The 16569-nt window shown below is 29.4% G+C and overlaps 1 protein-coding gene across 2 annotated transcripts; it reads right to left on the bottom strand.

The window, feature by feature from the left end:
• Positions 1–1070: 1070 nt before the first annotated feature.
• Positions 1071–16503, bottom strand: Dsp1 (Dorsal switch protein 1). 2 transcript variants are annotated; one of them, XM_064219366.1, is made up of 6 exons: positions 16383–16503; positions 7192–7686; positions 6807–7019; positions 5300–5460; positions 4648–4822; positions 1071–4030 (listed from the first exon to the last, which is right to left on the bottom strand). In XM_064219366.1, exons 2-6 carry the CDS (start codon positions 7432–7434, stop codon positions 3923–3925), a joined length of 900 nt encoding a protein of 299 aa, XP_064075436.1. In that variant the 5' UTR covers positions 7435–7686; positions 16383–16503; the 3' UTR covers positions 1071–3922. The 2 variants fall into 2 exon arrangements, with proteins under 2 accessions (XP_064075436.1, XP_064075433.1); XM_064219363.1 differs by lacking the exon at positions 16383–16503 and adding an exon at positions 10897–11589.
• Between the last annotated feature and the right edge of the window lie 66 nt (positions 16504–16569).

The raw sequence follows: 16569 nt of genomic DNA, 5'->3' as shown, positions 1-16569 counted from the left end.
TGGCAATCATAATACATATTCTGATTGACTTTCAAAAAACTTGATATTGTTTGAAGAAAATTAATGTTTTTTTTTGCAATAAAACAATCTATTCAAATCTAAAGAACCATTAAAGAATAAACAGAATCAGATCTTTCAATCAATTAAAAACATCGGTTCTAAAACAAATGACCCTATTCTATGAACAGAAGATGAATCGACTGATATTATTCATGCCGCTGGTTGAACAGCGCGACTTATAATTTATTTTCATTGAATGGCTAATTTAACCACTTTGTTGTGACATAACACATCAAAACCACTTCACCAACGACGCATTTGTATCACTAATTCCCGATTTCTACGACGTATTACAACAAGACTCTAACAACGTTTATTACGACAGCTGCGTATAAACTTGTTTACTTTATTTTCCTAGTATCTCCATAAGAGTTGCACTCAGCGATGCATGTCAATGTTTTTCGATTTAAACCTATGGTCTCAAACCGCTTGATCATCTTTCGTCGTCTCGTTTTGATAGCGATGCAGCGATTTTACTTTAAACTCTGAACATTAGTTTGGTTTTGCAGCGGAATAGCGACTCATTGCTTAAATCGGAGCTCAATAATAGATGGGCGCCTCAGGGACCAAAAAGCGATGAGACATATACACATAATCACCAGAAGCTCGACATCTATGAAAAATATCATAGTAGCGATTAATTTGCTTGTATTCACGTACTTTAATATTTTAAAATGAAATATGGTCGCTTTGAAATTAAAAGGTCAAGTCACGTTTGAAAGGATCTTAAAAAAGGGTATGTGAGGGATGTATTATTATCAATAAACGTATAAATTGCAAGAATAAAGACATAAAATTTCTTTCGCTCTTCTAGGACATAAAATTAGAAATAGACATAAAATTCCTTCCGACCTTCTTACGCTCTTCTAACGTACTATCAAATACAAAAGACACTAATCAAAGACAATAAAATTAGGACAGACAATTTTACTACTTTTTATGAATCTGTTATATTCCTAACAAGGATGACAGGAAATATTGAGGGTCTTCTGATTCAAATAAAAGAACAATTTTAGTGTAAAAGATTTACTATATTGTTTTGTACAGATCACAAAATTCAAAACAATGTTGCCTCATTACACGCTTACCTTAAACGTTTTTGTTCTCATATATAAAAGTTAACACCATCTTACCTTTGAAAAATAAAAAACATAGGAATCTCTATAGATACTTATAAAAATATCAGTTTTGATCCAATTGACATATACATACATTCATTTTATGTTATTGCAAAATATTTCGTTGTAATCATAGAACTCTATGGGTCTATGACTTCACTTTACAGTGCAGCGCTTAACATATTAACGTATTTTTTTTTACTTATGTTATATGCCTTGATATAAGACAATGATCAAAAATTTAAACTATATTTAATTAATTTATGTTTTAGACGTTTTTTTTCTTTTCATTACTTTAGTCTTTGTGCTATAATCTCCAAAAGAAAAAAAATCGACGGAAGTTTAATATAGCTAAAGCTAATATGAGATTATTAACAAGAATTGAGTTTCCTTGAATTTTCACTTAATGTTTTGTTTTAATATTTTATAAATTAAAATAAATTTTATATAAAGACTTCGTTATTATAAACAAAATATATACAAATTTTAATTTATAAAAGTTTCAAGAGTTTTTCGTAATTTCTCCACAATTCCTCAGTTACTAAAACATTCGCCAAACATAACTAGACCACGCCATCTTGTCGCGAGACGTCACAATAGAGCAAGTGGGGGACAAAATAGCACATCTTCAATTTTTCATGTTTTATGTTTCTCGTAATTTTATATATTTTTTAAACATGTTGGTGCATGGCAACACTTGCTGCGGTCTAACGTTACAAACATGCAGATCAAATTCGTTTTTTTTTAATTAAAAAAAAAACCTGTTTACTCTTCATCTTTATCATAAATTTGATATTCGAAGGAAGAAGACAGCATCATTAAACCACTCATCTGAGACACTATTTATAGTAAAGGCCGATCTTATATATACGGAGAGAAAAATCGATGTTTATATTTTTATATTAATTCAACTTTTCTAAAGTTTTTAAATGTAATTTTGTCCCCAAACATCTCTATCGGATGTGGTAACGTCGATACGACAAAAAATAACAATCAAATTATTAATATGGTAAGACGTGTCTTGAGGTACGTCTACGCTATATATACAATACTTTAATCAATTACACTTAAAATTTAAGTACTATCACGTTCTTGCAGTTCTTTATGTACACTTGTTTATTTAATTTTATTTCATTTTTTTTTTTTCATATAAAACAAACATTATTAATACATAAAACGAATTTAGTTAAAAATAAACATCGCTTTATAAATCTCCTATGTGATATTTATAATTTTCTTCAAACATATTAAAAATTTAACCATAACAACCTAAAAATATAAAGAAATGTAAATTATCTAGGTAACTAATTAACTATGTACAGTTTAAAGATACATGTTACAAATTATTATTCACTCGTGCATTCCTTAGATCATAGTTTATTTTTCACTTGAGAACTGCTTATAATTACTTACGTAACCTCAAATGACTAACATTTTGATCAGACTAAAACTATGTATTGCCACGTCGAAAATATAAGGCAACATCACTTTATTACACATTAAGGATGGTAACACCACAATACTTCAAGGTTCATGATCAGCGAGAATATTATTCTCAACATTTAAAATATTATTATATAATTCAAATGACTAATACCATGAAATAATGAGTTTTTAAAGAGCTTTTGTATCATATCACACTTGTCGCTTATATTTTTATAATAATAATCATATATTACACAAGGTCTATATAATCATTTATACGCAAACAAACATCTAAAATTGTAGTTAAATTATTGAGGTTTATCATACTGGGCCAAAACAAGATGCAGTCGTATGTATTTCAAAAATAATTTTAGTATTATTAATCCAATAGAATTACTGTAATAAATCTTTTATTTATTTACCAAATAAAATATGCTTAATCCAAAACCATTTTTTTTATTGATTTTTAAAATTTAAATCACTAGCTTATAATGGGCTCGCTTTATGATGTCTCTTTCGGAACGAATTTAAATAAATTCGCCAGTCAGTTATTGTATTTCGATAGTACACCACAAGCACCCTTTACCAAATGTCAAAAATTGAAGCCCAAGGTAACAACTACTCCAGGTTAATAATTAAATTTTGAAAGTAGTAAATTATAAACGATTTTAGTAATAAAAGCACCTAGTAATAGAAAAATATATATTTTAATTTAGTATAACAATAAAGCTATTGTTGGAAGTAAAGTGTGATATCATACTCCCACTACAAAATCATAATTGTGACGTAATATAAAACATCAAATATATCAGTTTAAAAATCGGCACAACCATATTATTTCGACAGATTACAACTGTTCCAAACAATAATCTTCAAGAAATCAGATCTCTATTAGAGAATCATATGAAATGTTATTATTCGAGATATTTCATTCATACAAAAATCCAATAAAATATTACGAGGACACAATATTTAAAAAAAAATGATATACTAATACTTGGGCATCACCTGCTATCACCCTTAAAATATAAACCTAAAACAATTTATCTGTTAATTTATTATTTTAAATTAGGAATTTTGTCAGTTCTAAAATTAAAACAGGTGGACCCGTATTTAAAAAAAAACCTAATGTCTTCTTGTCTATGATGCAACCTGTCGCATAATTATATGTGACAGACGAACTGGTTACCAGACATATAACAAGAGTAGAACCTAATTTAAACTCTGCTTCATACATTTCGTCAAGCAAACTTTCAGTTGGTCCTGCCACATGATCTCTAAATATAACAGGGCTTTTACATATAATAACAATATCTTATTTACTTGTACTCATCATCAGCTTCAAAATCACCCACTTCTTCCTCCGGTTCCGGCTGCTGTTGTTGCTGGACTAGTGCTAGAGGTCCTTTTTTGTAGGCGGTCATTTCCTAAAAACAAATATATGAAATTTAAAATTGTAGCTGTTTCATCATTATTTACTATTTTAATAGTAATTATTACTACTCTTGATTAAGACCGAACCACCGTATTTTAAAGTGTTTTTAAGTGACTTGAAAATGAGGAGGTTATCTTGATTGATCAATTTGTTTTTTTTTTGTATAAATCCTTATCCTATGAGGATACATTTCAAATACATTTCAAGAAGTAAGATACTCTTTTCGTTATCATTTTATATTCTATTTTATATATGAGTTTTTTTTTATATCTAATGAAATTTACCAATTTTCCTAGTGATTCTTTCATTTTGTATACTTATGAGATATCTGCAACAACTCCGCACTGATACATGTACACAAGGGAAGCACTGTTAATTAGCTCATACTAGATACCTGAAGGTTCAACTTTAAATACATATAATATATAAACTATTGACATGATTTTTACTTATACTTAATATAGTATATTTTTTTATCATTAGTATCTATGGTTATAATTGTATATCTAATTTTGTATCAAGTATGTGGTAATCGCTTTTTGTTGATGGTACCTGCGGAGATTTATGGAGCTAACTTCACTGTTTCAACATGTTGCGATAGTTACTTACCCTGTCATACCTCGCCTTGTCCTGCTCGCTGAGTGCTTCATACTTGGACTTGGTGTCAGGGTCTGCAGCCGCCCAGCGTTTGCCGAGCTCTTTTGCGATATCTCCCATCGTGTATTCCGGATTGTTGGCTTTCACTTTTGAACGTTCATGGTTACAGAACCAGAAGAACGCTGACCTGTAGATTTTTATGAATAATTAAAAAACTACTCATTATAACATTGCCTGTAACTCTTTCATTTTTACGATAAAATTCCAGAAAATGCTTCAACCACCTCTGTTGTTAATTAATTTATGCATATTTGTTTCTTTTCAGATACCCTTTTTAAACTACTTGAATAGAACCAGGAGAACAAATCTTTGAGAAATTATTTGCAATTATAAAACATAATGAAAATAACACCCAGGTTTTTCAGGTATTTTCTGGTTCAAATCGGTAGCAAATTTTTTTTCCTTTGACTCAATATCAAGTGTACTGCTTCAGCATCGATTTTAATTTTGATGTGATGGTTTTGGTATACATAAATATTCGTTTATCCAAGTACAAAGAATCTATATTTTTATTTATGAATATTCAATTATTTTTACTGGGAACATAATTCAAAAGTTTCCTATTTCCTATGTAAAATATGAAAAAAACACGACCATAACTCACAGCGATCGTTTGGGCGCGTTGGGGTCCTTGACCTGCGCCCGCTTGCGCCCGCGCACCTTCACGTCCTTGGGCGGCACGTAGTTCTGCATCTGCAGGTCGTACCGCTTCTTGTCTTGTTCCGCCATCTCGTGGAACCTCTGCTTCTCCTTCTCTGACATTGTCTGAGAGAATCCGATTTATTTAAATGAATAAAGGTGATACAAAAGTTATGATAACAGTTACGGTAGACATAAGTTAATGTTGAAGTTATAATTATTTTAGAAAACCGCTTAAACGCTACTGGGCGCCAAGTGTTATGGTCCGTAAAACTACACTACAACGCCCTACTACAAAGTAAAATACTGCAAGAAATACAATTTCATAGATGACAAATACTATCATAGATGAAAACAAAAAAAAACGACGGCAATATATGATTATTCCGTTTTACTAGTTAAGATCTACTATATAAAGATACTATATAAAGATATTGATATACATTCAGAAAATATAAAAGTATTATTTCTAAGTCTAAATTGCAAAAAAAAACCTCCGAATGTTGTTTGTTTTGTGTGAGTATAAAACTCAAAAAAGTGTATATAAAAAAGTATAAGGATTTATTAATATACTTTTTTATTTTCGTAAACGCATCAAAGCAAATGAACAATAGCTAAGTATTATATTATATAGGTACGCATTGATTTTTTCTTTATGATGGGAATTTAATAGCATACACAATTAGATATTTTTAGAATGGAAATATATAATCATTTATTATACAAGTGTAAAACTCTACCTATTTAAATATTCTCTAAATGTAGATTTTTTAGGTTGTAAAAATTTTTACTGCTAACGGCCAAAAAGGACGTTGTAATTTTAGTAGACATTTGGCGTTTGAGCTGCTATGAATTTAATTCTAAGCCTTGAATACCCCTAAAAATGGCCGTCCCAAAATTCCTCTACACATATTATCACCTTACTTATAGCCTTTAAATTTTTGCCACTGTTATTAAGAAATAATTAAGTCTATGGACTCGGATGACAGCTATGGCAACTTAACATTTTTTACAAAAGCATTGTCTTGGTAAAACACGCCTTTTAATTAAAATTTTACTCTCTCCAAAAAAGTAAACAATATTGACACTGAATTTACCCAATATAATTGGTCATGATCTAGAATAATCTATGGTATTAATTATGGATTCGTAAAAATGGCGTTATGAATTTCGGCAAAGTTGTAAAATGAACGTGGATATAAGTAATTAAGTTAAAACTTCGTTGTATATTATAAAGGCATTAATCAAGTACTGATTGTAGTGCCTAATACATCAGAACTCTAAAATCACAAGGAATATGTAAATACTCCTTCGATTGGAGTGTTTTGGTATCGTATCCTTTCTTATTTCTAGCTCAGTTACCACTACCTGCTTTTGTGTCTAAAAAGTATCTACGCAGATTTAAGTTTTTAATAATTATTGAAAATTGACTCAAAAAAAAAATATACCAATAATACTTCATCTTTACTCACATTCCACCTCTCAGCACATTTCTTAGAGAACGCGGCAAAAATAACGTTCTCTTCGGGATGTTTCTTCTTATGCTCTTCGCGGCAGGTCTGGACGAAGAAGGCGTAGGCGGTCATCCGGCCGCGCGGCTTGTTGTTCGCCCGCGCCCGAGGCATCCTGCCCTTGTTGGTGGCTTGAGCTAACAGAGCCTGCTGTTGCGCTTGTTGCTGTAATTCCTACGACAATTTTGATTATTTAAATATCTTTTTATGGATTTCAATGACTGGTGTGTCACTTTATTAAAACGTGATGAAAAATTACCATTAGTATTAACACAGAAAATAATTAATAAAACTTCAAATTAAATAAAAATTTAACCTTTAATGTATTTTAAACTTTATTTCTCACCTGCAAGGTAGCAGATTGCCTCTGAAGTGCAGCCTGTATTTGTTGTTGCTGAGCCACTTGTATTTGTTCCTGCAGACTTTGCTGCTGTTGTTGCAATGATTGAGCTACTTGTTGCTGCAGTGCTGCCTGCGCTTGCACAATTGCCTGAGCCTGTGCTTGACTCACTTGTAATTGCAAACTTTGTTGATTGTTCTGTTGGTCAACCTGTTGCTGCTGCTGCTGTTGTTGTTGTTGCTGCAGCATTTGTTGTAAAGTTTGCTGTTGATTTTGTTGTTGTTGTTGTAGAGACTGTTGTAAATTTTGATTTTGCTGCTGTAAGGCTTGCTGCAAGCTTTGCTGTTGCTGCTGCTGTTGTTGCAGCTGTTGTTGTAATTGATTTTGTTGGATTTGATGTTGCTCTTGAGCTTGTTGTTGTAAAGCTTGTTGATGGTTTTGTTGAATACCGTTGGCTTGCTGGTTGCTTTGATCAGAATCAGGACTTGATTGGTTTTGCCCCTAAAATAATAAATAATAACTTAGCAAGACAAAGCGGCATAATCAAAATATAATTTTACATTTAAATACTCTAAATTTATTTAATTGACATAAATAAAAATATATGTATAAATATTTTATACATTTATATTTAAGAAAAGTACTTTCAACACTGGTTTTAAGGAATTAATTATTTTTCTATTTTCCCCGTCAGTCAAGCATATAGTAAAGTGAATTGATATAACAAAAACATCTATCTAATCATCACTAAGCTTAAACCTTGGATCTATCGGTATATTTTGAGTGAATAGCTCTATAATAATATAAATAAAAAATTATATATTCACCTACTTCTACTAGTTAAACACAGTCATTATTATTTGCATTCAAATATATACAATGTCATGTATACTTTTTTCTTAAAAAAACATTATCTTTACCACAAAATATCAAAATGGCTGTGGACAACCACATTATTTTATCAGAAAATTTATTGTAATAATAACACTCCAATTACTTAATTATAACTGATCAACAAATATATATAATTATAAATAAATAAAGCGAGTCATTAAAAGTCTGTAAACAAATACATATACATAAATAAAAAAATCTATTATACATATAATATAACAACAATCAATTTCAATTAGAAAAAATATTAGCTGAAATATTTATTATTTATGATTTATATTAATAAGTTAACATTTAATGACTCAGTATACCATCCATAATTTTATATTGATTTAAATATGCATATTTTTTTCTTTATATATTTTTTAATGTACAACAGTGACTAGCGAATGAACCACATAAAGTTACATGGTGACCCACAGACATAAGCGCTGTTAGAAATATTAACCACTGTTTATGTCGCCAATGCCTCAGCAACCCTGGGAACTAAGTTGTTGTGTGTGTAATTACATACTTGTTGTTTAAGGGCAGTGTGCACCTAATGAATACATAGCCTAAGGGGCCGTCTTATTATGACCCAATCAAAAGGAAACTTTAAAATTGAGTTGATTAGGTTTTATGATAATATACATATATATAACACAATAATAATTTACATAAAAAATAATTACATTTAAAATAGATTTACTCATTTAAGAAAATAGTTCTGTATTAAAACTATCTATAATTTTCTTATTATTATTATGCTAGAATGTCAGGGACCCCAACTCAATGAATGCCCTTAAAAACCTTCTTACCACTGAGATCTAATCTCATTATTTTATAGAAGTTAGTTTGTTTTCTTTTTAATGTATTTTTTTTTATTTTTTTATAAAACTTAAATATTATTTTATTATATTTTGGTTTGAAATGTTGTTTCTACTACTATATCAATTCAGAGGCCCCAAAAAATGTCCTTGTGACTGAAAAGTGTTCACCAGTCTGCCTATCTAGCTTAAATAAGTCAATATCGTGATTTGTGACTATGCATCACTGTTCTTTATATTATTATGATCGATTGAAAAATATGATGTGCAAATTTATTTATAAAAAGAATATTTTTAATGGAATCATTACTGATGATTCTGTTGGAATTTGATATTATTGCTATATCTTTCTCAGGAGTTTTTCTCTTAGTCTTAGTCTCGTCAAATTAGTTCACTGAGTAATGCTGAAGACTGGTTAAATTAAACTTGCTATTTTATAATATATTTGAAAAAATTAGTTCTCTTTTTCGTCTATTAAAAAATCTACATCAATGCAAATATATGACTGTTGTTTATATATTTTATTTAACGAATATTATTAATATTAAATAAAAAAAGATGTTACACATCATGACATAGTAATGTAACTTTTTATTATGATGTGCTCGATAACTTTTTTGCATTGCTGTTGTGCATTTAAAATCCTACATTTAAAAATTTGTATTACATGGGAAATCTCTTATATATTTTACCTAGATAAAGATAAATAAATAAAAAGTTTATTGCACTCAATTTCAAAAATAACTAAGTTTTATAAAAAATATAAAATAAAATTGCATGTATTCATTACACTAATAGAACATTATTTAAAAGTATCATCTGTAAGTGCCATGTAATTGTATATAATTAATAATAATCATCAAGCTCATAAAAAAACTATCTAAAAAAATGTTTTTCATTAAATGGTTAAATTATTTAATTTCATAAATTCACATATAATTTATTTTTTGGTACTATAATATGCAGTTATTATGTTTATATCTAATAAAGTTATGTAATTTGAGTAGTTGATATGTTATATAACACTTCACAAATAAAAAAAAAATTGAACTAGAGTAGAGCTAAGTGTCTTAAAATCTGAATAGATATAATTGATAAGTATTAAATACTTCGAAATTACAATAGAACAAGAAGTTATTGATAGTTTGACTACTGAAATAATGCTAATACTATGTTATTCATAAAAATGTTTGGTTGAATTTAAAAGATAATTTATTTGTCAGAACAGATTGCAAAACTATAAAATCTCTAATGCTAAACTTATTATGTCTTATTATTTAATATTATAAAGCTAAGATTATACACGTAATCTTAAAATGAATAATAATAAATACTATACTACTTTAAGAATTATCTCACTGGCATTTTCTCAAGGCTAATAACAATACAAAAAATATAAAAAAATATATATTTACGTCGACCTCAGACACATTTTATAAAAGTATTTTTTGTTTATTATTAGATTCATCTATGTGAAATTAAATTGAAAATGTAAGCTTATATATTGATTCAAAAAACATTTTTTTTTTATTTCGAATTGGTATGTTACAATGGAAAATACTCGAAATTAATTAAAAGGTATAAATTTCATTTTTGACAGAAATTGTAAAAAGTGGATGGGAATTGAGAGGAATTCTTTATTATATTCACTAAATTGCCACATTTTAAAAATGGAAAAAACAATTTTCTGCTTTTAATAAACATATAACGCAGGACATTTTATTTTTATAAAATTGTAATTTAATTTATAATTAGAAATATCTAAAATACGCGCTGTTTTTTTTAATATTTTTGAAACAGCCATAGACAAAGAAAAAAAACTATTCTCCAAAAAGTATGCTGCACCATTAGTGATTAATGACAAAATACATGCTTTTTGGTTATGTTATTTTAAATACGTTGTTATATTATAGTATTGTTGTGTTTATCAATTTTTTTTATGTGTGACGACTTTCGTAGCTATTGAACCATGTGTTATTAATTACTAAATATAATAAACTTCATAATATACCGTAGGCGAAGAAGTTTGTTGGGAATCTACCGATCCTGAAGCGTACCACCAAGGTTGTTGGGGAGATTCTTCCCTATTATTGGTACCAGTCATTAAACGATAGTCAAAACCTGGGGACGATGTACTATTGCCACCAGTGTTTGAAAAACCGCCCGTCATTTTGTATGAATATAATTGATGGGTGACAGTAGCTGTACTTCTCGCAATTTCTTCATTTAATTGTTGTTGGTGCTGTAATTCACCAGAGCCACCCGGCCACCACGAGGCATCGTCGCGCGCACCCCAAGCGCCCCCCGTTGCGCCCCGTTCCCCCATATCACAATCGCCGCTTTCGGCTAACCAGTTTCTTTATTCCGCTTCAGCTGCCTTAAATTATTCTTTGTTTTGTAATGTTTTTGAAACCATATCCTTTGTAATAATTAGTTGTAACGAGATAAAGCTCTTGCTTTATTGTCTTTTCTTAGCTCTTGTAATACTGTTTTTAATGAAACACTTATGTATTCGACACAAAATCCGTTTTCATCACAAAAAACCTATTTCTTTATAAGTTATAATTCATTCTGTTTCGAATTATAATATGTAACTATTGAAAACACTTTAAGTTCACTGAATTAAAAAGCTGCCGGCTCAAAAGTTTCACTCCACGCGCGTACGTTTTGTCTTCGTTCGTATTTAAGTCAATACATTTGGCAACGTCGCATAGTAGGACGCTAAACAAGTGCACAGTGGTGCCCTCAACGCGCAGCGGACGTTTTGGAAACTTAAGCGAAGAGAGACCGAACTTGCACGAAGTGGCAACAAGCTCGTCCAGCAACCGGTCAATAAGGCGATTAGCGCTGCTTCGTACTCTCTCCATACGTCCATACCAAAATTATTTTGATGTTATAAAAACATTAGTTTTGTATTTCAATGTATTATGAAAACAACGGATTTTGGCTGTTTTCAAATATAATAAAATATTTTTTCTAGCATATATTATACTGGCTTAATTAAACGGTTACTAAATCATATAAACAATTTACAAGGTTAATGTCCCACAAATATTAAATACAAAATTAAAATTGATTAAGAACCTAGTTAATTTTGAATAATGTTAAAAGAAACTAGCGCACGTATGTAGTTTTCATAAAAAAAAACACAGTAAAATGTTATTGTTTATGTTATACATCAAATTAACCTCTTTAAATGTTAGCGATTAAGTAATTATGTACTTTTTATATAACATTAAATTACTTACTAATTAACATGATAAGAATGTTGTAAGGAACGATATTATAATGAATAGTTAAGTACATATATATTTTAAAAGCATACACTTCTATTCATAATTATGATATAATACTCGTACCAATTTCATACGGTAACATAACTAAAATAAACACTGCACAAATAGTATGGAGAAATCTATTCGTTTATAAGATATAAAAATTTTGTCATTCTGTAGGTACGTACTGATGTACTTTTTACCGAACGTCCCGATACTTTTTGTTCTCATCTGTTCATACACAAATATCTCGTATCTCTAAACCTGCTGGGTCGGTATTAACGGCATTTAAGTATTTAACTCCGTGTTTAAAATTATTACGGTTTTTTTATAAGGATAAATCCAATTATAGTTTCTATTACTGTAGAAGAAAATCTATTTTATCGAGACTTATTATTATAATTTGGTTTATTGGAGATAATACACGCAGTTTCGGATTTTCTATAGACATTTTTCTTCCAAAAAGTTTCAGCCTATTTATTATTTCATTTGAATTTATAAAGAATCGGTAGAAATCGGTATTTTTTCGTTTATGTCTAAACATATGTCTATACATATCCGATTGTGCTATCACAATCGGATTATTAAAAATAATGGCTTAAATTGCAAACTCTCAACAGGAATTCCATTAGCCTTATAACCTTACAAGGGATCACTAAAGCACTACTAAATTAAAATTGTGAACTATTTTCGCCATTGTGTTAACCACCACTATTTATTTAAAACAGCATTTGGCCGGGATTATATTATTTTAATGCGACTTGCTCCTGTTTGCACTTGTTTGCGCGTGGAGCGTATACTGTATATTCTTTAAATTCGTTAAATACGAATTGCCTTTACTTGATTATAAATTATATCGATGAGCCGGGCGCCCATTAGCAGCCAAAAATAAAAATAAAAGGTGGAATTTGCTTAATAAAATCCAACTTTTGACCAAAAATGGTAAATATTGTAGTTCTTGTAAATACAATTTTTTACAACAATATTTATTACGATTATACGAAATTTCGCTGATATTGTAATCAAACCATAGTTTGTTTATTAATTAATTATCAACTTAAGGTATATTATTTTGAATCAAGTACATACAAGAATTTGAAAAATAAAACTTTTGTTTCTAATATGTACACAATATAATCAATTATTATTCTCAATATTTAAAAACGACTGGGATACTCAACTCACCTGTAATTGTTTTTGCGGTTAAAAGTTTTATTTTTATATTTATTTGTCAAAATACGCAACGAAAATGTCAATACCATGATTCAAAAGGCCTTCTTCAGCCTACTTGTATTTTGATTTGATTTGTAAACGATATTTCTTTAGTGTCCACTCTAAGTGGCATGCCAGCCATATCCCTAGTGTTTCTATAACACAAAAAGCGTGGTATTTACGGTATTTAATTTATCGCAGCGGCGAATGTAGGAGCAATTCAATCTTATGTGAGGTTAGGTTTGTAAGACATAAATATGAGTTCACAGTATGCGGAGGCAATCGCCCTGCTCAAAATCAAAATATACTTTATACAAGTAGGCTTTTACAAGCACTTTTGAATCGTCATTTAACAAACTATTTAAAGTAAAGCTACCACCAAGCAAACACTTAAACTAAGCAGTCTCCTTATTTTTAAGAATTTAAGGTCAGACCTTTTAAATAGCTAGGTGACCCACATATCTTTGAAATATTGTACGCAATATTTAATCAACGGGTGATATCTTTCAATCATCATACTAATATTATAGACGTAAGTATGTTTTTAAATTCACGCAAAAACTACGAATTCTATATGTATTAAAATTTAAAGATCGTCTGTAGTTTTATACACAGCACATTGAGATTATGCTTTTTTTTTTTGAAAAATAACATATAATACCAAAGTATTCAGAGATAAAATTGACAATCCGGGCGTTTTCCCAGCAAACGCTGCCAAAAACTATAAGAGACAGACGAAAACTTTGAATGGAAAAATTGTAGATATCCAAAATGTCTAAAGAAAAACAATTCGTAGTTACTTTAATCTTTTAAAAGAATAGTACAATAAACACATTGTTTCGAGTGTATTTTAATAAAAAATAATATTTATTATTTAGAGTTTTGGAGTTATTACAAAATATTGGATTGAACAAATACAAAAAAAACCGGCCCAGTGCGAGTCGGACTCGCGCACGAAGGGATACTATTCTATGAAAACGGCAAATAAATCATGTCTGTTGTATGGGAGGCCCGACCTAAATATTTATTTTTGTTTTTAGGATTAAATAAATATTTAATTTAATATATATTATTCCGTTTGGGTACGGAACCTTAAAAGAACGTGAGAGCGGTATGATATACTATTACATTACAGGCGTATAGATTGCTTGATTTTTTACTGATTGTGCGAGTATATATCACAGTATATATCATTAAAATAATATGGGATTGCTATAGTTGTTCCTATCTATCTCTATAAAAAACTAGGATAGGTCTGGTAACAAAAAACATCCTTTTCCACTCGCCCCTCCGATCAAAGCTACCGTATAATCCAGCGAGAAAATATAGATCCTAAACGAATGCCCAGATGATTATTTTATATCATATTTTTATTGAATAAAAAGAAATAAGGGTCAATATTGTATTATTTTTACAATAGGTTGTATTTTTGTTATCAATTGCCGTTATTGCCAAATATTCGTTAAAAATATTACGGAACAAAGAATTCGGCGAATAAAATGTCTCATAATATTTAAAAAAATATATTTTTTTATTACAATATATTAATAGAAAAATATAATTAGTATAATTTAACGAATGAAATGGATTATAAATCATTACATTTAACATAATATAATATCCAGCGTCTGATGTAACGTAAAATCCTATTAAATATGATGTTTTTTGAAGTGTTGAAAGGCATTTCGTAGTTTAAAAATAGGAAAAACTAACGTTACGTACGTACGTACGTACGTACCTCGCAATGCGTAAACGTGTAAAATGTAAGGTAATATAACTGTTAGAGTAGTGCAATTTATTTTTTTTTGTTTAAGGATTGGCAAGGATAAAAGATATCGGATTCTATGAAATAAGTCAAAAAGCGTCGTCCAACGTCAAATGTTTACTTTATTTCATAATATGATCATTGTGCTTCCATTATTTATTTTATTTATTCATTTTATTTTCATTAGGACAACCAACAGTAGATACAATATCACATCCAAAATAAAAAATAAAAAACTACATTTCAAAATTATCATGCCAAAAGTTCTACTACTTACAGGTAGTCTCATCATGCATTATCATATTAGACAATGTAATTATTGAAAATATGAATTAAACATAAGCATAATAATTAAAAATAAGAAATACTATTATTATTTATTTCGATTTTTTTTTTACCTTATTAAAACAGTCACAGAACCTATTTAGTCGACCTCTTGATGTTATCGTTCATACCATCATACAATTCCATAAAAACACTAAGATTTTATGTAATTGTATGAGCAGCATTTCTCGCAGGCCGCAGCGCTGGAGGTAGTTGCGAGAAATGCTGCTTTTTATAGGCCTTCTGCATTTTTTAAAAATAATATACTTATTAACAATACGTACGAGCTATGCCATTATAGTTTCTCCTAATTTTTCCTAAAAAAAGTGTATTGCAGTTTGACACGAAAGGTTTTTTTGTGATTAGAGATAAAAAACAATACTTTTTTTCCGTCTTTTTATCCCTCACATAAAGTAAAGGTAAATAATGTTTAATAATGCAAGGCATAACAAAAAAATTTAGAAAAAATAAATACATATATATATGTACAACTATAGGGGGCTTTTACCCGGTGTTAAGCTGTTCAAAATCTAGATTAATAAAAAATTCAAAACAAAACAGTAAATAATGTGGAACTTTCAAATCTACAATATTTCATAACATAAATTATATGTATACAAAATATTAAATACAAAAACCGAAATTTAAGATTCAGTCAAGTTGTGTATCTATTACATGACGTAGATCTACACGATGTATTGCTATAGCTACTCACCAACTACTGATACCGAACTGTGGCCTGTGTTATGTATAGTGTCACTTTACTTCGGCACTCGGCAGCCATTTGCTTATAAAATTAGAATGTAATACTAAAAATACCATATAAACCACATTACTGAGCTAGCAAAATATTAATGATGTTCGTACTTTTTCGGATACAAATAACATTACTTTATCATTATAAAAAATAATAAAACTCACCGAGTATGTATTTATTATAAACGAGCACACGATTTCAGCGCTTATTACGTAGGGAACTTCGTGTTCGTTCGTACTTATAAACACACGACTGACAATGTCAGTGACAAAACGCTTTGATTGGTCGAAATTAAATTGCGCGCCTTGTGGTGGCCAATCACTAATTTTACATCGGCTTTATTTTTTGTTT

The sequence above is a fragment of the Vanessa tameamea genome, chromosome 3 (genome assembly GCF_037043105.1).
Source record: "Vanessa tameamea isolate UH-Manoa-2023 chromosome 3, ilVanTame1 primary haplotype, whole genome shotgun sequence".
NCBI lineage: Eukaryota > Metazoa > Arthropoda > Insecta > Lepidoptera > Nymphalidae > Vanessa > Vanessa tameamea.
The sequence above is the reverse complement of the archived record's forward strand: the minus strand, read 5'-3'. Positions and strand labels throughout refer to the sequence as shown.